Source organism: Lagopus leucura, unplaced genomic scaffold (genome assembly GCF_019238085.1).
Source record: "Lagopus leucura isolate 7727_CA_CO unplaced genomic scaffold, USGS_WTPT01 Super-Scaffold_100159, whole genome shotgun sequence".
Classification (NCBI taxonomy): Eukaryota; Metazoa; Chordata; class Aves; order Galliformes; family Phasianidae; genus Lagopus; species Lagopus leucura.
This window is the reverse complement of record NW_024962335.1, coordinates 15,583,024-15,606,651: the sequence shown is the minus strand read 5'-3', so window position 1 is coordinate 15,606,651 and position 23,628 is coordinate 15,583,024. Positions and strand designations below refer to the sequence as shown.

Genomic DNA, 23,628 nt, shown 5'->3' with positions numbered 1-23,628 from the left:
GCTGCTGTCTGCTCCACAAGATGTCTCAGCAGTACTTAAGTAAGTGATGGGCAATCCTATCACATCCTTCCTGAAAAATAGTTCTCCATCTCCTAGAGATTTAACAGCAGTACAGGAGTGTCAGTGCTATAAAATACAAATAAAGTCACATAATACAAATAAAAGTTACACCATTGTCCTCATCATCATTGTTATTATATTTGCTCTTGAATAGGCAAAGGAACTGAAGGAAAAATAGGTTCAATTAGAAAATGAGGAGAAGGAAGGAAACTGTACTCCACATAGAGAAGAATACAAACAGCAGAAAGAGCATGCCAATATGCGCACCTTGAGGACCAGTGGCAATCAGTATTGTTTCTCTTGATTAACAACCAGCAATAATTAGACCATTTATTAGACCTTAAGTCAGATCATGGAGTATTTTACATAGTCCACCTCTGGAAGAAAACAAGAGAACAGGAAAGCAGTTGTTTATTTGTTATAGCGAAGTATCCGTAACAAAGCATGGAGATATCTTTCTGATTTTCCAACTGCTCGGGCGTCTCATCAGTACACCAGGAAGGAGGAAGCAGACCAGGGAGCTGAACGTCTAAATTGACAGAAGGTACGCAGCTCTGCACAGACCACTTGTGAGACAAAAGGAAGAAGAAGCATGCTTGCAGGCCTGGGTTCTATCTGTGCACCATTTGTAACCTCAGAAACATGGAAGGCCTTCTTGCTATGCAGACTGGTGAATCAGGCTGTGTTAATGTTTTATTTCACAACTAGAACGGAGGCATGGCAGAGAGACACTTCAGCTGACTTCATGTTTAGGACAGCTTGTTCAGCATGTTATTTGAAATGTCAGTCTTGTGGGGGAGGTTTCCATGCCAGCAGTTTTCTTCAGAAGCTACAAAAGTGGGCAAGCACACACCCAGCTCTTAGTCAACCTTCAGCCTTATTAACACACAGCAAAACATAATGCATACACACGAGTAAGCAGAGCACACAGATGGGAAACAGCAAGAAGGACTTGTTTAAAAGAGGATTAAAAAAAAAAAAGAGTTGCCATGCTTCTTTGCAGCACACCACACCTAGGAGACTAAACAGCAGTGTTACAGCTCACCTTATTTATCCAAGGCAGGGAGCTGACCTTTCCAGGCTCATTTGTTTCAGCAAACTTTGCTCATGCTACTCATGACTGCTCATATTCATAAGATTGGAACATCAAATAATTGCTGATAATGTAAAAAATGCGTGATAGGAGGAACAATACTGCTTCCTATTAGAATTTAATTTGTACTCTGAGAAATTGCTTCAATTACTTTGGTCATTTTCCTATCAAAGGTACATTTTTAAATTCCCCACTGCACTTCCACAGATACGAAGCCTTTCTGTGTCTTGGCAACAAAACTTAATGAATAGATTAAAGAGGGTAATATCATTCAGTTAAGTAATACTTAATTATAAGAAATTATTTTGTTCCAGGTTTTTCAGTGCCCACCTGAGCATTGTTTCAGTTGCACAAAAAAATGCCACCCTGCAGGACAAGCAGGAGACCCAGACTGCTTCAGGGCTGGCGTGGCTTCAGTCTTGGCACCTGACCCCAAAAGGGCACTGTGTCTGACCTATGAAAGGAGACAAGAAAATCCATTCACCTTTGTAAACATCAGTGCACCACATGGTTAAATAGCACAATATAAATTTAAAGTAGCAATTAAGATGACGCTGAGCACCAAGAATCAACTTGAAACAAGCTCATTAATGGCCCCGCTGCTGGAAACAGTTGTTTAATGGTTCAGTAGTGAACAGATTGTACAGTCTGCAAAATCATAGAATCATAGAATGGCTTGGGTTGGAAGGGACTTCATGATGGTTCCTGATAATTTTTTAAAAATATATATTCATATTCTGATAATGGCTTGAACCAGTGAGTTCACATGAAGAAAACAGTTACAAAGACTCAAAAATGAGTTCTTGCTTATTCCCAGTTTGTATTGGTACAACTCTGAAGTCAGCTGTGTTCTAGAAAGGCATTAGGGCACTTAGGATTGATACTGGTATCCAGTACTGTACTTCAGCAGTGTGTGTGTGACCTGTTACTTTCTGAACCATCACCAGAACCAAGTGTATCTCTGACTTTCTTTCCCCATGCATTGCAGTCACCCAGTACTCCTAGCAGGCAGTTTCATTTTCTATGAGACAAGATGCAGCTGCAGGAGAGACATCACACTTAAGTAAGCATGTCTCCTCATATGCAGTGAAGACGCTGTATATATGTGAGTGATGTATGCTGGTCTTGCTTCTGTTAGTAACACTGGCCACTGGCCTCACCATTCCTAATACAACAAATCTTGGATAGGTCACCTTCCTTCTTTCCTTCCTTTCTCCTTCCTTTTCTTCCTTCTTTCCACTCACCATCCGTCTGTCTATCCATCATCCATCCATTATCCATGCGTCCAACCATTATCCATCCATCCATCTATCCATCCATGCATCCATCCATCCATCCATCCATCCATCCATCCATTTATCCACCATCCATCCATTATTCATTCATCCACCATCCATTCATCCTATGTGGTCTTCCCATTTGGCCTAGAGACAGCTATCTCTAAAAATGAACCAAAACAGCACAGATAGAGTATCTCATGCATTTCCTTCTTGTGTTCCTCTCTCAGGTCTCCTGCAGGGCGAGCAGTCCTGCTGGAGTCTGCTGGCCAGGCATATCCCACAGATCTCACCAGATCCAGAGGACTGATGCTCTCTCCATAGCTCTGGCTTTTCATCACTGATGCCAACAAAGGGAGAAAAAAACCTGCCACCCAGCCATGAGGGAGGCCATGAGGGGACACACTTCACATCTTTAATGAAGTTCTGCACTGGATGAGAATGGTTGCTTTCAGGGCAGTCCACATTGAGTCCAGCATAGTGAAATGCTGAGCCTGGCTGCAGTTCCCCACAGCTACTGCAGCCAGAGAAATAACGACAAGCAGAATAATGGGATACAAAATGTATGTATTTTGACCTTCTTTCATATTTTTTTCTGTAATCATAGTGCATTCACAGACATAACCTAAAAACATATAATTTAAGGGAAGGGACCACTCCTCCACAGGGAAAGACTGAATGGCTTTTTTTCTGTTCTGGAATAGCTATTTTTAGTGAAAGAAGGCTATTTATGTAGCGTGAAAGCTAAGTACTCAAGAGGTCTTTCGGAAATATATTCATAACAGGCCTTTGGAGATCACTAACGGTGTAAAGGTTCCATGCATGAAAAACTTCTCATGAAATGAGAAGGAAGTCACAGAGATGCCATCCCTGCAGCCCAGCCCTTCCTTTGCCGAGATGTGGGTCAGGCAGCTTCTGTTGTGCCTGCAGAGCTGTATCCAGGGCTCCACTGCTGGGCGCTCAGGGTGCACAGGCTGCCCACTCACACACAGCGCTTGGCTGATGTGCTCCTCTGCTCCACCCCACGTCTTTCAGAACCTGAAGGAGTGATTTCTATCACTGTGATGCCTTTCATTTTCAGATCATAGCAGGTGAAGAGTTTTCAGATCACAGAATCACAGAATAGCTTGGGACCTCAAGGATCATCAAGTTCCAACACCCCTGGCATAAGCAGAGCTGCCATCTCTAGGTGCCTCGTGTTGTAAAGGTTATGGGAGACCGGCAGCGTTATGGAGGAAATACTGAACACGAAGAGATGGGCCTGCGTGTCCAGCATGGCACAGAGACAGGCCCTCAAAGCAAGGGATGGTCGCCAGCCACAGGATCTCTGCGTTTGGAGGAACAGCAGAGGCAGACCTCTGGGAACAAGGGCCTCCTTCCAGCGTCGGAGCCGAGCTCGCTCAGAATATCCCGATTCGTCTTCCTTCACCTCGGGGGTCGCTCCCCCGAGCGATCGAAGGCGCCACGAGGGCCACGAGTTCCGACCCTCCCGACAGGCACCCGGGGGCGGCGCGGAGTCGCGGGCCGGGCAGGGGGCGGGAGCGGCGGCGCCTGCGCGCCCCCCGCCCGCCGAGGGGCCGCGCCGGGCGCTGGGGCGGGGTCTGCGGGCGCCGACGGGGCGGGCGGCGGAGGGCGCCACGTCGGCAGCGGAGGACGGCGCGGGAGTAAAGTCTCCGCTGGGCCGGGTCGCGCCGCGCTCGCTGCGACGCGCGGTGAGTGGGTGCCGGGCGGGGAGCCGCCGTTCGCCGTTATCCCGGGGGCGGGAGGGCGATCGCCCGTCCGGCGCTCCGCTGCCGCTCGGGGACGGGGAGCGGGCGGGGGGCCTCGGCCGCGGCCGAGCGGGGCCACCGGTCCGCGGAGGGCGCAGCCTTTGTGTTTCCTGCCGGGGCCCCGCGCCGTGAGGACGGGAGGGGGGAAGGAGGGCAGCCGCGGCGCTGCGCCGCGGCCTCGGTGCCACGTCAGTGCCGCCGCCCGGCGCCGGCCCGCGGGGCTCGAGGTACCGGCGGGACGCGGCGAGGCGGCCGCTTCCTGCGCGGCGCCTGGGGCCGCCGCTCCGCCCGAGCCCCGCGGCGGCGGGAGGAGCGCTTCGCTCTGCTCTCCCGAAACTTCTCCGTGTTGGGGACGCGCTGCTCGGCCTCCCGTGCTGTCCGTTTCCTTACGCTGCTCCGCGTCGGGATGTTTCCCGCGTAACTTTCTCTCTGTTTTCACCCGCTCGTGAAGCTGAACTGCACGGAGAAGAGCCCGGAAGCGCTTCGCTTTGTATGAGCGATGTGGGGACCCAGCCTGGTCGGGCACCGAGCGGAGACGTGGTTCCCTGCGGAAGATGAAAGCAGAACGGAGGCGGCCTGCTCCGCGCGGCTGTGGGCAGAGTGCTTCTGTGTAACCGGCAGGGCATGTACGATAGCTGAGCCCTGGGCCATTCTCGGCACCCTCCATGCTCTGGGCTGAGCTGGGATAGTCGGTTTGCTCACAGTTCTGCCCAAGGAGTGGTTCCAGCGCTGGAGCAGCGCGGTGCTGCCAAACGAAATTGGCCTCATCCTCGGGTCGTTGTGCTGCTGCCCACAGACATCTGAGCGGTGGCACTGAGAGAAGCCAGCCCCTGCTGGCGCCTGCTGGGCTGGGTTTGCTGAGCTCAGACAGTGGAGCTGTTTGTCTGCGAAGCCTGGGAGACACCATGAGCATTGCGTGAAGTCAGGGAGGTGGCACATGTGTCCACGTGCTGCTTGGCGGAAGGCTGATGGCCATCAGTGCCGGCTGCTGTCCAGGAGCTCCATCCATGCTCACGAAGGAGAGGTTGTGCCCTCAGTGTTTCAGAGAGTTGAATCCCATAACAGCCAGGCTCGGAGGCTGTGCTGAGTGCCTCTTCCCACTGTGGCAGGAATACAGTGGTAGCCCTGTTCCGTACGATGTCATTAATGCAGCACTTCTCTTCTAGGTGGATGTGGAACATCTCTGAGGAAACAGCTGACCTGACGCCTCTTTCACAAAGGAATATCTTTGGTGAGAAATTCTTGTGTTTAATGGCTCAGATGTGGATGTATCCATGGCTGGACTGGGACCTCCAGCACTTCCTGGAGCCTTCATTCAGGGTCCTATAACAGCATTAGGTCTCGACCGTAAAACCACTTCTGAGCCACTTCTTTCCTTACAACTGTGTAAATAATTGACGCTTCTGGATATTTGTATTCTGACAGTTTGGAAGAATGTGCTTTCTTCTTTAAAACCAACTGAGAAAGTGGGTTCCTTTTTTTGGGGGGGGGGAGGCCTTCATGAGCACAGAGAGGGGGGAAAAAAGCATCCGGTCACTTGTGTTCTTGTTCAGAATTTCCCATGAGGTCCACACTTGTGTCTACTTCTTTACATAAGAACACACGAAGCTTATGCGCTCATCTGCACAGATGAGAGAAGAAACTGGGAAGTATCACTCATGCCCCAGATACTTTGTTCACAGCTGTCCCTCTGTACCAGGGCTCAAGATCCCATATCCCATCTGTTTGCTTCCATGGGGTCACTTAATGTGTGTGTGTGTTAAGGGAAGCAGGGCTCTTCCACCAGTGACTCAAGATACTGAGTTCAGCATCATAGGATGAACGTGCCGAGGACAGATGTTTGCTTCCTTTCTCCCCCAGCCTCCCTTTTTTCATCTTTTCTTTCCAGCCTTAGCACACTTTGAGTAAGATTCTACAAAATGTGTCAGAAAAGTTCCCAAGTTGTGATCAATCTTTGTCTAGTTGCATGTGCTTGCAATGCTGAGAATAATTCTGCTGTTGCATTCTGTGTGTCTGCAGATTCAGAGTACGGGAGACTTGAACTTGGATGTTTCCAAGATGCTTTAATCAATACTGTGTCTGAATGATACAATTCTCCAGGCAGAACCTTATCCTTGCACCTCCAGCTGCCTTAGGTGTAGGATGAGAGTTAACAATTCCATCATGTCTCAGGTGTTTTGCTTTCTCTTCTTTTGCAGGCACGTACCTTTAGTTGGGAGAGTAAAGAGGAGCCTCCCTTAGGAAACACCGCAGTCGGGTAACCGTGGGCTCTATTCCAAGGTGGGACGTAAGCGCTTGGATCTCATCACACCAAGGAGACACTGAATTGTAGGTGAGTGCTTTCACTGTGATGGTATTATGTTAAAGATAGAAGAGCAGAACCTGCTTGCCAACTCCAGTTTTTAAAGAAAAATGGTATTCATCCCCTTCTTCTTGGACTGGATGAAGTCATTGCTGCTGAGAATTGTTCCAGACCTTTGACCTCCAGTCAATTAAATGCTCAGCTTAAGTCTCTGGAAGGGAGCCAGATTTGAGGTGTGCTTCTGTGCTTCCTGCTCACCAGATGAGCTATGCTCTGTTCAGCATGCAGGATTTGTGACAGTTTTTCAGAGATTCTAAAGTCTCCTGTCACATTAAACAGGAAAGAAAGCAGTGTGAGTCAAGCTGTCATCAAGATATCTAAAACATTTCAGTCCTTTGCTGGAGGTAGATCTTGATTCTTTGCGTCTCTGAAAAGATGCAGAAAAACAAAAAGACTTGAATTGTACTGTGGGATCTCTCTTCTGTGGCAAGAGTTGTTTTGTTTTCTGACATTGTGATCCAGTTTTCCCTTTTACACTGTAGCAGTGCTCAACTTTCTGATCCCAGGCCCCTCAAGGCTCCCTTCCCTCTAGAATGAACTCAGTCCTATTAAGGTGACTTGGTTTTCATTAGCTGCTTTTTACAGACCTAGAAAAGATTTTCTGGCTCTCTGGGGTCTGGTAACAGCAGGTTACCAGTGCCTGACCCATGTGAAGTAGGCCACTGCAGTCCATGGAGCTGTAGGAGAATGAGGCACTTCTGTGGCTTAGAAGGTGTCCTAATTGTGTTAGATTGTTGAAGGTAAGTGATGTATTGTGTGAAATTCTGTTCTTCATTTTAAAAAGTAGCTTATATTCAAGATTTCCGTAACCTTGATCATCTGGGGAAGGTAGAGGGGGAAGGGAAAGCATCACTGCTTTTGTGGAGTGCTGCAGGGTTTTGTCATTTGTTTTTTTTTTTTTTTTTTTGTCCCTAAACAAGAAACTCTACTGTGAAGCTCCCCTATCAATACATTGCTTCACTTGTTTCTTGGCTGGCAGCTGTAAGTCAGTCTGACAGTGGCCTAACCTGGATTACAGACAGCTGTGAAGCAGTCTTTTCCCCATGTTACCTGTTTGCCTACCTTACTCCAGTTCTTTCCACGGAACGGGGCTTGAATACTTGTATGATGCTACCACAGTAGGTTCTCGATCCTTCTCTGGTGCTGTACATGCTGTCAGTGCTGTTGAATCCATTAACTTCTTAACAGTGGAAAATACTAAAGCAGCAAGGATCTTGTGATGCTTCCTAGCATTCTACCATCTTCAAAACCAGTTTCCAACTGCACTCTAAGCTTGCTTATGGTCTCTGATGTCATTCTGTCTGTGATTATAGGGTTAAATTATTTTTCTGAGGCTTTTATGAAGAGTTGTTGGCGAAGTTCTTGGAAATTCAAGCAGTGAATTTCATCTGGGATTTTTTGGGAGCTGCAAGCAGGCTAGATACTGGGGATTCAAATACATCGTAGGGGTAGTTTTTTTAATCAATACAGATTATTCTCTGTACTAATTCATTTGTGTTTCCCTTGAGTCATTTTGAAAATTATTTTCACCGTTTTTCCTTTTGTTTGAGGTAAGGCTGGCTAGGTCTTCTTTTTAATAAGGAGACAAAAGCAAAGAAATGGCTTGGTGCTGAATCTGGTCTTTTCTCAGAACTCATTTCCCCTTCTGTTTCTTCCTAGGATCTGTCAGGCTCTTTTCAAACTCACTGAGTTGTGATTAAATAAAAGAACAAGGAATTACATAACTGCTTTTTTCCAAATTGCCTCTTAGCTTTCATGTATTTAGTCTCCCATATTGATGTGCTGTTAATCACTTTCCTGTTTCTCTGCTTCCACATCAAAGGACAGAAGGGCACCTGCTTGCCATTGCCATCAGATAAATCGTGCTGGCGGTAGATGCAGTTGCTCACTTTCCTGTTCTGCTCCTTGTATCAAGGTTCCCATGTTTCCTGAGCTGTGAGCCGATCCCCTCAGGGCTGATCGTGAAGACTTGTTAATGTTCAGTTTAGGCTTTCTGCTTATCCAGAGATCTATCACTCAGCATGTGGGTGCTGGCTCTTATTGCGCTGTTTTGACTTCACAGTTGCGCTGTGAGGGTTTGAGCTGCTCTTTTCCAGGCTGACTGTTCTCACCCTTGAGTTGTGGGTCTGCCTCATCATCCCTTCTTCAGATCCACCCTCCTGAGCTGCAGAAATGGGCATGGCAGGAGGGGCTGAAGTTCTTGTGCTGGTGGTCAGCGAGTGTGTGCAGGGAGGAGGAAAATATGGAAGTCCCCTGGCAAGGCAGGAAGGTAGAAGGATGTTGAGCTGCACTAGAAAGCAGCTTATGGTGGGTTTTGTGTGGTTTGGTTGTTTTGTTTTAATGTCACCTGAAGTGTTTTCTTTGGAATGCTTGCATATAGGTAAACTGCTCCAGTTGTGCTGCCGTCACCACATGGTGTGTGCAGTGCAGCTGCTGGGTATCTGGAATGTTTTCATTATGTTTCTTTCACCTTTTGTTGGTTTTTTTGTTTGTTTGTTTTTTCTCCTGGCCTTTATTCAAATCCTCCTGCAAGCACTCCTTTCTTTAAACTGCTGCTTCCTAGGTCCTAATGGGTCTTACAGGCAGACTGCTATTGTTTTCCAGCATCCACCACTATGATTGCTAATCTCTTTCGTAGCACATAATCAGAAGCTGTTGTATGGTGGTGGCTGCTTGATGTGTGCTTGGTGTAGGGTTGCTGCTCATGCTAAGGTGGCTGACCTGCTGGAAGGCTCCTCCTCAAGTACTGAGTCTGGTTGAAGAGTTCAACAGCACAGTCTCATAATAAAAAGTGCAGTAATCGGGCAGCAGATACCAGCTTATCTAGTAATGAGGAATAAATTCTTTGTCTGTGGAACTGATGCTGTATGACTTTTAGATTCACAAATTGTATTTTTGCTTTGGCAGAAGAGTTCTGTAGCATATGTGAACTTATGTTTTTTTAGGCAACAATGAATCAAACAGACAAAAGTCATCAGGAAGTCCCGTCCTACCTCCATGATGAACCACCAGAAGGTATGTATTAGTTTTCATAATACCAGGTAAGTTTACAGAAATTCTCCAAAAGATCAGATCTATTTTAAAAATGGATCTGCAAGTTGAACTCTGTTAACTGTTGAATAATAGTAAACAACTCAGTCCTGGTTTGGGATAGGCCTGGGTTCTTGTTCAGTTCTGTGTTGTCCTGATACAAACCATTGAGTTCACTGTGGTTAATAACTCTGCTGGTAAGTTAAAGAGATGGGCAGATACTGAAGGATGTAGTTTGCAGATCAGTTCCCAGAGGTCTGAATCAATCCATATATGAGGTGAAAAGAGCCCAGCTACCCTTTTGGATGCTTGCTGAGTTTGTAGTACTTGTGACTTTTAGACAAGATGGATCTGTCTCTATTTCTGGAGAAGTACTCCATGTTCTCTTTTTGTCCATGATAAAAATTAGTTGTGGTTCTCACTGGTTGGCTTAATCTCATGGTTTCATGAAGATGACAAAAAGAATGCAGGGACATCTTGGTCCCACAAACCAAATGAATTTTAAATGTCTTGTTATATCTGCAGAGGAAATAAAAATTCTGAATGAGCAGTATTCCCTTCTAGGCTGTGGACTGTGAGGATTTGGTTTGTGTAGCGTGGCTGGGGGCATACTGGATCCAAAACCACTCTCAACACAGAGGTCTTCTATGTTTCGTCTTCTCTCACCTTAATACCAAACATATGTAGAGGTCAGCAAGTCCTGATTGCTCTGTTTCATTATTCTTTGGTTTATAATGACACTTAAAAGCTTTAGTTGTTTGCAGGTTATTTTTTTCTCAGCTTTTACTTATTGTGTAACTGAACAATTTACTTCACTTGAACAGCAGAAGAGGTTCAAGTAGGATAACTTGCTGTATTCTTAACAGAGGAAGTACAAGGACAAGAAGATGAGAAAAAAGGGCTAAATACATTTTGGCAGTGCAGTGGGGTTTTTAAGGATATTGTTAAGAGCAAATACTTGTTAAGCTCTCGTAGGGTTGTCAAGATCCTTGAAGCATTTCTGAGAACAGATGTCTGGTTGGAACCTATGCCCTAATATATCTTATATTCAAGTCAAACTCCATAAGCTTATTTTCCTTTTTTGTTTTGTTTTGTTTTGTTTTTTTTTCTTCCTCCTTGAATTGTGTTCCACACATGCCAAACCACGTGTATAGAATTTGAGTGGTGGCCTGACTGGTAAATTATAATTGATTTTTTTTGTTGAAGAAGACAGTATAAAAGTGTTTGGTTTTTTTGTCTTCCTAGCATGTTGAATAGTTTCATAGAATCATTTTGATTGGAAGGGACCCTTGAAAGCTATCTAGTCCAACTCCCCTGCAGTGAACAGGGACACCTGCATCTAGGTCAGGGCGCTCAGAACTCCCCAACCTCACCTTGGCTGTCCAGTTTGTCCAGATTCAGAGTGTTAACAGCAGAGCCTGGTCATTGCTTGCATATGCAAGGTTTTATTTAAAATTTGTGAGTAACTAGGACTTCTGCATAGTAGCTTAATACAAAAATAAGCATTTGAGTATTGTACTTTAAGCAGGTGGAGGGGGTTGGTGTAGCCAGAGGGGGTGGAATGATACCCAACTAGTTATAATGGCAACACCATCCTTGAGGACTTGTTTTCCCTTTCGCTTTTGTTTCATGTACAGTCTTCAAGGTTTATAAGTTTAGTTGAAACCCTTGGAATACCCTTGAACATCCTTTTTTTAAAATGTTATACAAGGTCTCTGTATGCGATATGCTTACAGCATCACAAAAAGGTGGATGTGGATGGGACGCTACCAGTTCAGTGTTGGCCAAAAGACCAGCTCTGTGAACTGGCTGCCAATGTGAATTTTTAGAGGAAAGGCTCAATTCTGAAACCAACTTGTTGGATATTATTTTTTAATTTTATTTTTTAAAGGCAGAAGTAGTTCCAGTTTGCTCAAATGACGCTTGTCCAGCATGCTGCCTGGAGAATTTAAGGAAATGCACATGAGGAAGCTTTCTGCTCATACTTCTGTGGGTAGTACTGTTGTATTTTACCTTCTGCTTTGCAGGTGGCACCAAATTTGCAGGCTACATTCATTCAGACCTTTGTTCACTGTCTGACTGTGAGCAGGAAGGTGGTTTTGAGGTACTGTGGCAGTCAGCCCCTGTGCTGGGAATTCATGGCATTTTCTCCTTGAATCTAGGAACATGCTGTCTTTACTTTTCTTGTGCTGACTAGGATCGAGGAGACCAGGAATGCATATCCTAGAGTAGTAGTCAGCCAGCAATAAAACCTTTACTCTAAAGGCTTTTTGTATGTAAATATAAATTCTTGTCTCTGCATACTTTTGTTGTCAGTGTGTGCTGGAGATGTCCATAGTGAAGGCTACAGGAGTTACTTGGTTTTAAGTAAAAATCTGTCAATTAATGTTTCTAGTTTCCACAATCCATTCTGTTATCTGTGTCAATTTCTTGACAGAGACCAATATAAGATGGAATAGAAGCATTTGTAATATTTTTTTCTTGCTTCCTTGAGTTGCGCTATTCCTCCCGATGCCTTTTTGTGCTGAACTTGTCAGTTCTTGGATTTAGACAGCATCTGTTTGAATTACTCTGGGCACACCCTTTAACTCTCAACTTTTTTTTTTAATTAATTCTGACTTCTGGTTCAGTTCTTGACATTACCATGAACTCTGGATGTACGTAGGAAGTCATTCAGTCATTCACTGTAGTTTTCCTCATAAGTGCTGGGACAAACAGTGTCAGGTGTCAGCAGCTAAGAGAGCCTGAATAGTTACTGGAGAACAGAGACCTGATTTGCTGGTCCTCCTCTGGCACATCTCAGGAGGTACTGACAGGTCTTTGAATTTAGATCTAATTTTTCTTTTCTCCAGCCTCTCTGTACATTCACTGTCTTCTTCTGAGCGTGTTCTTTCTGTCTCAGACTCCTTCACCTTTTTATTTAAGGTTACTATTTCCCTAGCTCTGCCCATTGTGATTCTGCTTGCTCTCTTTTGCTTCCTCCTCTTGTTTTTTCGCTAAGAAAGGAAATCTATCCACTAAATTCCATGTTCTACCTACTGTTATTTATAAATCATGCATGTGCATGCAGAACTCAACAAACAGTTGGACTCCTATCCTTATTTCTTGTGAACTGCCTATCTCTTGCCATCGTGCTATCTGAAACTTTATACTGGTATCTGTGGTTAGTGAGGAATTGACAAGGCAAGAGCTGAGACACACCTATGCAACACTGCTGCAAAGACCAGAGATTCCCCAAGGTTCACACCAAGAATATATTGTAGGCCAACAATATTGTGTGCCAGTTTTTAGGTACAGTGAGTTATGTTCTGTGCTGAAATAAAATGTTATCATAGTATTGGAGCAAACCAAACTGCCCCAAAAGTACTGTTCTTTGAAGATGAAATTGTCGTTATGCAGTAGTGGCACGTGGATTTGAATCTTAGGTCACCTCAGAGGTAAAATGTGCATCTCCTCAGGATTTAAAAGCCTGCAGTTAGAAGTATGAAGTACTTAGTAAGCTTCAAAGGGGCTAAGTAGTGACTCCAGGAAGGCTTTCTATTACTTCAGTATTTTCCATTAGTTTGAAGCTGTGTAATTGTACCATAAACAGAAACTGTGAATTGAGTTATCCAGCATGCAGCAAGGAACCATTATTCAAAACACAGCTTAAACATAACATAAAGGAGAACCAGACTTGCATGATCAACAATGGGCAGGAAAAAAAAGTGATTTGTTTCTGTGTCATAGTGGGATTTCTGTTGGTTGGAGCCTGTCACTGCCTGCACAGCTGTTAATGCCTTTGGGGACCACTTTTCATGAGCTAAACTAGAAGTTATTTTGTTGTCACCTTGCCCTGTGGAACTGGAGGGGAGCAATGTTGCCTTGCCATTAATGAGATCCAGAAGTGGACTTCTTGACTGCAAGACTTGGCAGCATCAAAGAGGCTGGTGGTTGTACAGGCAGGGACTGATTTATTCACTTAAAACTATGTAGGAACTGCGTACCTGATGTTTCTAGGCCCTGTGTTGACTTGCATTTTAGAAAACAGCATTGAGGTGTATGTATCTCACTGCACTGCACTTTCCTCTTTGGAACAACGGTGTTGTATGAGCATTCAAGAAAAATAAACAGTAAAGTAAGTATGTACTGCGTGCAGTGGTTGTTAGACTACAAAAGGAAATACTTATGAATAACTCTTTTGAAAATGCTTTAATTGTGGCACCATGATTGACTTGATTGCCGTTTCCTCCCTCAGGTTCAATCAAAGACCACCCACAGCAGCAGCCCGGCATGCTCTCTCGTGTGACTGGTGGCATCTTCAGTGTGACAAAGGGAGCTGTGGGTGCCACGATCGGGGGTGTTGCTTGGATTGGAGGGAAGAGCTTGGAAATTACCAAAACAGCAGTCACATCAGTGCCTTCAATGGGAGTGGGGCTGGTCAAAGGAGGTGTTTCTGCTGTGGCTGGAGGTGTTACAGCAGTAGGATCTGCTGTTGCAAGCAAAGTGCCTTTAACAGGAAAGAAAAAGGACAAGTCTGACTAAAGCCAAAACAGAGACATACTTGATTTTCTAGAATATTACCTTGGTGGCATTAAAATCTTCTAAGATTTGGACCATGAGAAGCCACGTGTCTTAGACACTGTCTTCTGAAGAGAAAGCTGATTTCATCCAGAAAGGACAGAAGAAGCTTGGCTAGCACAGCATATGAAGATTTGTTACGGCCTAGTTTCAAGCTTTGTACCTGGTGGAATGTTACACTTGATAATTATAGGAGCGAGTGTGTGTGTCTGAAGGGGTAATGCATACTGAATAAGTCTTCTGCAGTTTTGGACTGAAATGTGAACTTAGAAACTTAAGTTGATAATCTGCCGTGCCATCAGTTTGATGAGGTGCCACTTACTGTCCTCAGTGGCTTCCGCACCCTCCTGCTAAGGATCCTTGAGCTGTGTAATGGCACCATGGGATGTGCCTCAATAGTTACAGTTAGGAAACAGTACTTGCAGACAGCCTGACAGTTTTCAATGACTGCACTCTGCCATTGCAGACTGGAAGCAAACAGATTGGAAATGAGAGGGAGATGGGAGGTGAGAATGTTTGACAGCATGGTGCAAGGGATAATGACACTTAACTTAATGCCTTACTAGAAAAGAATCTCACTTTATTAGGTGAAGCTTTGTAAAGAGCTCTCCTGTTGTTTCTGTGCAGTTCATTGAACAAGCTTCAGAGACTGTGGCTCAGATACCTGAAACTTGCTCAGTTTTTACTGAATACAAAACTGCTAAATCTCAGGTGTATTTAATGATAGGCATCTGTCTCCTGCAAGTGGAAACTTGCTTTGATCAGCTTCTGAGAGACACCAGAAAATAATGATGGCTTAATGGAAGTGAGCAAGTGGTTATGGTCATCTAACACAGCTATGTAACTTGAAAAATTGCTCTGTGTAGCTGGAAGCCACTGAAGAACCAGCACAACTGTTGTCTCAACTCCATGATGTGCCAGGTTAGCTTCTTGCTCTGTTCAAACGCAATAATTTTTTCACTACATCTTTATCTCATACTTAGCATTTTGAGTAAAATGCAGTACTTTTATTTAAACCAAAAAAATGGTATCTGAGCTCCCTTTAAAAAAAAAAAAAAAAAAAAACCAAACCATCTGAGTAAGCTGTTTACTGACAAATGCCAAACTTTGACACTCCTCCTATGGGAACATCTGTAGGTCCTCTGCAGTGTATGAGGCAAATTGCACTCCAAGGACACAGCTTGAGGTTGCCTTAAAGTAGAAGCTGCTGGTGATCTTTTTTTGTATGTGTGCTGACTTTGCAAATAAGAAGGCTGTGAACGTTGTATATGCAGTATTTTCTAAAAAGTTGTGTTCCTTCCAAAAACTTCTAAGATTATAAGCTTACTTTTCAGGTAGCTGTGGTTGTTCAAGGGTATATAGAAACTTTTTAGAAATTAAAGAAAAACAAAAAGTATATTACGTGTCTAAAACTTGCTCCTGTATTCATGGATGTTCAATGTAAACTGTGCACATGATGGTAGAGTGGTAACCCTGTCTTTCTGAGCCATTGGTACTTCAGCTGCAGTCTGGAACAGCTTTACAGGCGATCAGTAATGATTATGTATTGCTAGGTTCTCTGACTGGGGCAGTGGGGAGAGCAAAACCCTGCAGGTGGACCTCTGCTCCTTTTCTTAGTTGCACCAGTTGCTTATCTCTGAACTGCTGGAAGTGTGTCATGAGGTAAGGTCAAGCAATAAATGCAGTCCTTAACTATTTTTATAGTCAGAAGGTGACGGAATGCCGCGTAGTTTGCAGATCCCAGATAGCTGCAGGAATGAGCACCTCAGACACCAGCAGCAGTGGAGCTGCTGCAAATTATTGAGCCTGGTGTAGTTTCCAGTGTACCCCAGGGCACTACCAGTGAGCACTGCACACCAGCTGTTTGGGAGCATAGCAAGATTTGTAACACTCAACCCAACCCTTCACTGTTTTCTGAACACTCAAACATTGAACTTGTCTTACCCCTTTTCTTTTTATGGCATTCTTTAATTTTTATGCTATGAAACTTGCTGCAGAACAAGCGTGTTAGGAGAGATGCAATGTTAGAACTGTAAAAGGTTGCCAGCGCTTTGGTATGTTTTGTTCTTCGCATGTCCTGTAGTTGTTACTGCTGAATCTTGTAACTGAGATGCTTTACCATGGCGTATGGTTTTAATCTTTGAGAAAAGCTTTTTCGTGTATTCTGCGTATTTTTCATTCACTTAAGAAGGTCCCTTCTTTAAGAACTTGTTCTCACTGTCCTGACTCTTGTGAAACATTAAATTGTTGCTGTTTCAGACATACTGAAAGTTTCCTTAGTTACTTTGTGGAGAAAGGCTGACAACAAAAGGCAGATCAGTAAATGCTTTTGTCTGAATCTTCATACTGCATCGGTGGCCCAGGCAATCTGCACCTAAATAGCACCAAGCTGCTGTTAACAAAACCCACACTTACTGTGGTGTTGGCCGTGCACAGACGTAATGCAAAATCATCTTCACTGTTTGGTTTTTGTTTTGTTTTTCTCCTGGGAACTGAAGATTGGCGATACCCACTTTTAAGACTGTAGGAAGTTGAATAGAATATCAAACTTTTTTTTTAACTCTCACTTTCCCAGCCCCCCTATTTCAAAAGGGGAAATGTTTATGAACATGATTTGTATGCATGACTGCTAGTTTTGCAAAGAAAGGCTGGGCCACAGACTTTGAGAAGGTGGGGGATCAGCCTGTTCTCCCAGATAACAGCAATAGGATGAGAGGGAATGGCCTCAAGTCACGCTGGGGATGGCTCAGGTTGGATATTAGGAACGATTTCTTCCCAGAAAAAGCAGTGCTGCAGTGACACAGGCTGCCCAGGGAGGTGGTGGAGTCATTGTCCCTGCCGGTGTTCCAGAACTGTGTGGATGTCAGTGGGCATGGTGGGGTTGGGCTGATGGTTGGCCTAGATGATCTTAGTGGTCATTTCCAGTGTTAATGATTCTATGTTCACGATCGCTATAACAGCAGAGATTAAGAAGAGGATTTCAACACTGTAGCAGTCACTGAGTAATGTTTTGGCAATCAAGGGCTCATCTGAGGTTTTGTTATTGAATATAACTTGGGAAGAGCAGAGAGACAGGCCTCAGGCATACTTAAGGATGAAGGGCTGAATGAGTTTTGGCCGGCAGGTATAGAAAAGGAGTTTTTATGCTTTTGTTTTGAAACTTGCAGAAGGGAAAATGCTTTTGCAATAACTGGCAGTGACTGTTGAGGAAACAGGAAAATGACGTATTTCTTTCATTGCTACTGGGAGTACTTTACATGATGGGAATAGCAGTAGCAGGAATTGTATAACCGGACACCAGTGGAAATGCTAAATTTTTTTATGGAAAACATTCTCTTATGTCTCAGTTTTCTTTTCATCCTGAATGACTGCTTGTTTCTCGGGCTCAGCATTACAGTAGATGGTATTATGAATACCTCTGAAGAGCTGAAATGCCCCCTTGTGTCTGAGGGATGGAGGCTTTTGAATCGAAATATGGTGATCACAGTAAAAGCTGAGTGCTGGAGGACAGTCAAACAGTGACAAAGGCTAGCTGCTGCAATCTTTTCATATGGCTCTCTCTGCTCCCTCCTATAAATCAACTGTGTGTTTCGAAGAGTCAGCCAAGAAATGGCTTAGTAAGGCAGGTGAACATCTGTGGTGCCTGGTGGTGGTGTCACTTGAGTTCTGGCTGCCACCACATGTGCTCTGGCCACAGGGTGCTCACCTCCACGACCTGCTGGCATCCCGTCATGGCTTTGACCAGATTTTGCACTAGTTAATGTGGCACGCTGCGTGGCATCACCTTGCAGCTCACTTTCTAGATAAGTAATTCAATACCACTGTTCTTCTGTGTTTTAAAGCTCCTCTTCAAGAGAAGGAACCCTGGATTTGGATGGCCTGGCGTGGGGGTGTGGTTGGTTTAGCTCTTGATGCCAAAGGGGAATCTGTATAGAACAGCTGCTTAAGCAAGTCTGCCTTTATTTTTTACGTGTAATATTGCTGATTCTAATTTTATTGAGAGGAACTTTAATGGTGCTACTATTTTTTAATTATTATTCACAGCCCATAAATGAAAAGAAATAAAAATCCCCCAAGGATTTAAACACTTTAGGACAGGTACTATTTTAAAAGCCAGCACTTGTCAACAATTACAGTGATACATGAGAAACCGTCACCCATATACTTAGAAACTACGGCAGCTATTTGCAAATCTGATGGTCACTTTAAATCACCTGTGTGCTCAGACTCTAGTTCTGTTATACCCATACAAAAATGGGACTTTTCCCTTTCTCTTTTAGTCATGTGAGACTCATCTAAGTCACTCTGTAGCCTTTTCTCTCCCCATGCCTTGCTAGAAAAGAAGAAATGAACAACCACGTAACAGCAATAAATGTATTTCCTTCTGCCCCCCATCCTTTTGCAAAAGGAGTCAGTTTCTATAGTCATGAAAATTTCAAGGAGGTTGTCTTATAGTTTCTTTGCGGTATGGTTTGTAAATGAACACACTACGGTATTACCATAGCAGCTGCTAAATACAAATGCTGTATTCTGCCTGTTTTCAGACTATGCTGTAGCTGGGTCCTGCCACCCACAAGTCACATCTGCTTCAATTCTTCAATTCAGGATGCAGGAGCTGTAGCCACTTCCTGCAGCAGAAAGGAATGGAACTCGATATACATCTCCAAAGGCAGTGGACCAGTGGGTGGATTCATATTACTGGCAAAATAATCCTCCTTTTCTTTCTCAGATAAAGATTAAGCTAAGCACTACCACAGACAGTGCAGAGATGGAGCTGAAAAGCCACAGAAGCTAGAGGCCAGGCAGATAAGGAAATCAGAACCAAAAAGATACGTAAGATGCTCCCAGGGGGAAAAAAAATAATCCTTATGTAAAGGATTAATCAACCTTTCCCATAACCAGCATTAAAAAGCCACAATTTTATAATGAAGTTGTGCGTAAAGCCCGCTCCACGACAAAGGAAAGCATAAGGCTACAACCTGGTTAAGATGATTTTTGCTTCAACTCCTATCAAAGAACCAAAACTTCTTTTCTCTTTGATCATTCTCTATTGCATAATTTTAAGTACAGTTTTCAAATTAATCTTCAATGTTCAGAGGAGCAACAGGATTAAACATCGGTCTCTCCTTCTTTGATTGTATCTTACCATAATTTGCTTCAAAGTCTTTCTTAGTACCATTCAAGTTTTCTAGATTTCCACTCTTTATATTGTATCCCAAAGCAGAGAGTTTTTTAATCCTGTACTGAACAATTTGTGTTGTCAACTCCAGCACCATTGGTGTCTCTCTAATCTGCGCTATAGAAATTCCTTCCTTCAGCAGTCCCTCAAGTCTTTCTTCCAGAATAGGAACGGAATAGTAGAGAAGGGCTGGGCATTTCAGCACCAGTTGTTTGAATTCTTGATCGCTGCACTTAAAGACATTTTTGGAGAAAAGCATGCTCTTCTGCATAGTGGAGGGTGTAAGCTGAAAAATAAAACCTTTAAGTTTGGACAGCAGCTGTAGGACTTCGTGGTCGGTGAAATCACTCTTCTGTAGAAATTCTAAGTTTTCCTGAATTGCCGAGGAGGTACTTAACAAAATAAATGGATTTTGGCTCAGTAACTTCAGTATCCAGATCTTCATATTTGCATCAGAACCTCCTAAACTTAAGTAATTTCTCTGTAACGTCTCTATCATGTGTTTGTTTTTCTCAGCTGGATTGTGGAAGATATTGGGTGCGCTCGTCAAGAACCTGGTGATTATATTATTTTTAAGTCCCAGTTCCTGAAAAAACAGAATATTTGCTTTCTGGTTCTCGTGATACCCAGTAGTGAAGAAAGAATCTGGAAACTGCTCTATTAATTTAATCAGCTGGTCTTCCTTCTGGCATACCAGTTGCCACAGAGCTCTTTGAGAGTTCACCTCTGCAGGACTACGCAGCACTGCCTCTGGGCAGCGTTCCAAGATGCTGGCTATAGCAGGCTCATCAGCACCCATTTCTTGTAGAATTCTGGCAATTTCTGGAACATAAGCCACCTCCTGGAGAAGGACCCATTCCTTTCCTCTGCGTATTTTCTTAATATCGACGGACAGTCTGTGGAGGTCCTCAATGGTTTTTTTATTTTCCTCTCTAGGCTTTGTATCAGTTGTGTACGTTGAATGGATTAAGAAGCTTCTGTTTGTTACCTCAGGTCGTAAGGGCAAAAAATTCAACGCAGGGCTACTGCAGTGACATCTTGCCAACAGAAATGTGACTGTATCTTTTGCACTGCGAGCAACTCCTCTCAACATCATGGAATGCAGCTCTACGCAGGGAGAAAAAACAATGCTTTGAAAACACATTGAAGACAAATTATACCTCACAGTGTTCTCAGAGCCGTTGATATTTAGACTGAGATGACATAAGAAATTACTCTTAACAGTATTTTTTTGTTATTAGCACAAAAAATCAGCTTTTGTGCAGAAGGGAAAGAAAAGATTTTGGAAAGGTTAATGTTCTGATTGATGCCTCACCAGAACATAACGTGTGGATGCAACTGTGCTGCTATGGGGGCAGCACTCTGTCCATGATATGCTGCAGTCATACGAGAACAAAGCTGTCAGCTATTTCCTGCTAGTGACGGTGTTACAGCTCACTCACTCTGCAGTGGAAAAATGTTACATGCAATTTAATTTGACAGCAATTGTACTAAATGAATAAAAACAAAACAAAACACTAAAATACAGCTTAAAACATACTTCTTAGCTCTTCTTAATGTATTTGCTTAACTGCTTAGGCATTGTTTAGAGCATGATATGTTCCTTCATGTGTCAGAACACTCCCAGGTGCTCCTTCAGTAGCAGTTACAGCCTAACTGCCTTATCAACTCATTCTCCATGCAATTAAGGAAAGAATCATCAAACCCATTTGTGTACCTATGCATTTTTCATTAGCTGAATCTGTTAACAGCGGTTCAGTAATCACCCTGATAGTTGGGAGAGGAAGCCAGCATAGTGCCACATCTTCAGGCCTTTACTTGCCTCTACATTACCCTCTTTCCACCTTCTGCTTTCTGTCCTTGCCTGCCACCTCCAGTGGGCCCAGAGCCATCGTGCAGCCCTTTGGGTAGTGCACAGCCACTGTGCGGCTGGGGATAACCTAGTGGGGCAGCTTTGCTGGTGCTGAGTGCCAGGTATCATGAACAGCACAGGCAGTGCCCCCTGCTCGGCTAGAGGAGCTGCAGTGGCAGTCGTGCATGCATAAATATCACAGAGTGTATCCTTAACTTCCTAGGGGGTGGTTTTGTAACACCCTTTGGGAAGCACCGAGGTGGAAGTGAGAACTTCTGGTCTCTGAAATGCTTGACCTAATTGCTGCTGCTGTTAACACACTGAAAATTGTCCTAACTCAAAAGGGGGAAAGAAGATACAATTATGTTGGGTATTGGACAACCCTATTTATACAGTCACATTCAGCTCTTCCAAAGCATACTGTGCTTCAAAAAGTACCCACTGAGTATTAAGTAAGGCTTTTTTGGCTGGGTTTTTGTTTGTTTTTTTTTTTTTTTTACTTTTTTTTAGAGAGAAAAGACAGTTACAATCACCCAATCTGATCTCTTGCATAACATAAATTAAGAAGCTTCATGCAGAACAGCTATGTGAAACCCTTACAATCTGATTTATATCCATCTTTCACGAAAATTCATGATTTGTTTAGGGGATCAAGTGACAGAACTTCAGGTATGGTTAAACATTTTCTAGTGATAAAATACTTTTTTGTCAATAATGTGTATCACTGCTTTTAAGTTGACGCTTTTCAGTTTATAGTTTTATATTTATTTATTACGTTGCCACATCATAAACTAGTAGATTAAGACATAGAAAATGCTGAACTACACTCAAGCTTGCCGTTAGCAGAAAGCTGTTCACCAGTAACTTGGTTGTTAGTCATATTTCAAGTTTTTGAGGCACGACCTCACAGCTCAACTAAGCAGTATGTCATAACCCCAGGTTTAATGGCTTTATCTTCATACACTTTGTGGCTTGAGAATTACTGCCCAGTGAGCTCTAGCACTGAATGAGTGATTCTCCAAGTAGCTGTGAAAGCAACCCAAAGTGCAGGTAAGCCACAGATTTTTCCAGTGTTGTTTCCTTTTGTATCCTGAAAAAGTGACTTTCACCAGGACTGAAAACTGAAGCCTCTCCTCCAGAAGAGATGACACAACTGGCTGTGTTTGAGAACTGAGTGATTCTATTCCATTCACTGGGTCCAGTCAAAGTAAGCAGTCTCTGAAAGGTCAGTGCTTTCTGCATTAATGTTTTAGCTCAGCTGAAAACTGCCATCTAAATAAACTATTGTTAAAATTGTTTGGGGTGTCAGGTGATACTTCCAAAGTACAAACAGGGAAAACAACTAACCATTACTTTTATTTCAATGTGTAATCCAGCTGTTAGGCTAAATTGCCTTGTGAGTAATCAGACACTTACAATAGAGAGTCATCTAACAGATTAGTTATAGAGCTTTTTAAAAACAAGGCCAAATTCTGCAACAGTAAACTGCGCTTTTCTTTTTCAAAGTCTGACATGGAAATTCTTGTTAAGTTTGCTTTAGAGAAGCTTTAGGTTGTCTGGAATTATATTTGGCATCACAGTCATTTCTTCCTTGGTGATAGTGAGAATGGCAACCCTGTACATAGCGGGGGGATTGAAACTCGATGATCACTGTGGTCCTTTTCAACCCAGGCCATTCTTCACTTGCTAAACCACATCTGACTGCATACCCATGAACTTTTGTAAAACAGTGAGCAGATTATAGTGAAAAGAGATGAATAGATGATAATGTTACGGCGTGCAGCAGGAACTGAGAAGCTTAGCGGTCACACTTGGTGTTTGAAACGCATGTTGGAGTCTGTAGATGACAACAGCACCTGTTGTCACACAACAGTCCTGAGTATTTAACCTGTGCCTATGTTATGTTCTCATAAGCTCATGCCGGACAGCGGTTGATACCTGTATCGCAACGGGGTTTGCAAGTCTACGTATGGAGAGATTACAAACCCAAAAGGCAGCCCAGATGGACTGCTGGCTCTCACCCAGCTGCACCCCCTACAGCACAGCCCCCCTCGCCCACACGGCCCCTCCGCCCCGCGCCTGACCTGGCTCCTGCTGAGCGCTGCGCGGCCGCGCCGGGCCCGACCCCTGTCAGCGGGCGGGGCGGGGCGGAACGAACGGAACGTACCATAGCGTGGGGGGGGGCGTGCGGAGCCGCCGTACCGCCATGGCGCGCACGCGGACGGCTGTGGGGTGTGGATCTCTCCCGTAAACAAGGACTTTGCCATCCTGCAGCTGCAGATTTAGCGTGCTGAAGTGATGTCTTGGTGCTTTTTGTTCTTAGAGTGCGGTGAATGCGCTGCGTGGTCTCCGTGTGGGAAATGGCCTCAGGTTCCTGAGGAGAAGCACGCTGATGCCTTTAGGGGAGGCTTCTGTAACCTCAGTGCGTGTCTTTCCATGTGATCGC

At 44.1% G+C, this 23,628-nt stretch overlaps 2 protein-coding genes across 4 annotated transcripts; one reads left to right on the top strand and one right to left on the bottom strand.

Moving 5' to 3' along the window:
- Positions 1-4,062: 4,062 nt before the first annotated feature.
- Positions 4,063-16,416, top strand: TMEM263 (transmembrane protein 263). 3 transcript variants are annotated; one of them, XM_042890028.1, is made up of 5 exons: positions 4,063-4,142; positions 5,366-5,430; positions 6,398-6,531; positions 9,507-9,576; positions 13,829-16,416. In XM_042890028.1, exons 4-5 carry the CDS (start codon positions 9,513-9,515, stop codon positions 14,113-14,115), a joined length of 351 nt encoding a protein of 116 aa, XP_042745962.1. In that variant the 5' UTR covers positions 4,063-4,142; positions 5,366-5,430; positions 6,398-6,531; positions 9,507-9,512; the 3' UTR covers positions 14,116-16,416. The 3 variants fall into 3 exon arrangements, with proteins under 3 accessions (XP_042745962.1, XP_042745964.1, XP_042745963.1); XM_042890030.1 differs by lacking the exon at positions 4,063-4,142 and adding an exon at positions 4,531-5,223; XM_042890029.1 differs by lacking the exon at positions 4,063-4,142 and having other exon boundaries at positions 5,230-5,430.
- Positions 16,417-18,163: 1,747 nt separating this feature from the next.
- Positions 18,164-23,390, bottom strand: MTERF2 (mitochondrial transcription termination factor 2). The gene is made up of 3 exons (XM_042889946.1): positions 23,385-23,390; positions 23,267-23,312; positions 18,164-20,437 (listed from the first exon to the last, which is right to left on the bottom strand). The coding sequence occupies exons 1-3, from the start codon at positions 23,388-23,390 to the stop codon at positions 19,230-19,232; spliced, it is 1,260 nt and encodes a 419-aa protein (XP_042745880.1). The 3' UTR covers positions 18,164-19,229.
- Positions 23,391-23,628: the final 238 nt, after the last annotated feature.

Coding starts and splice junctions, on each gene's coding strand:
- MTERF2 (XM_042889946.1), bottom strand. Junction 20,438..23,266: donor CAGCGCTCAGCAGGAGCCAG/GTCAGGCGCGGG, acceptor CTCCCTGCGTAG/AGCTGCATTCCATGATGTTG.
- TMEM263 (XM_042890028.1), top strand. CDS start 9,513: ATGAATCAAACAGACAAAAGTCATCAGGAAGTCCCGTCCTACCTCCAT. Junction 9,577..13,828: donor CCATGATGAACCACCAGAAG/GTATGTATTAGT, acceptor TTCCTCCCTCAG/GTTCAATCAAAGACCACCCA.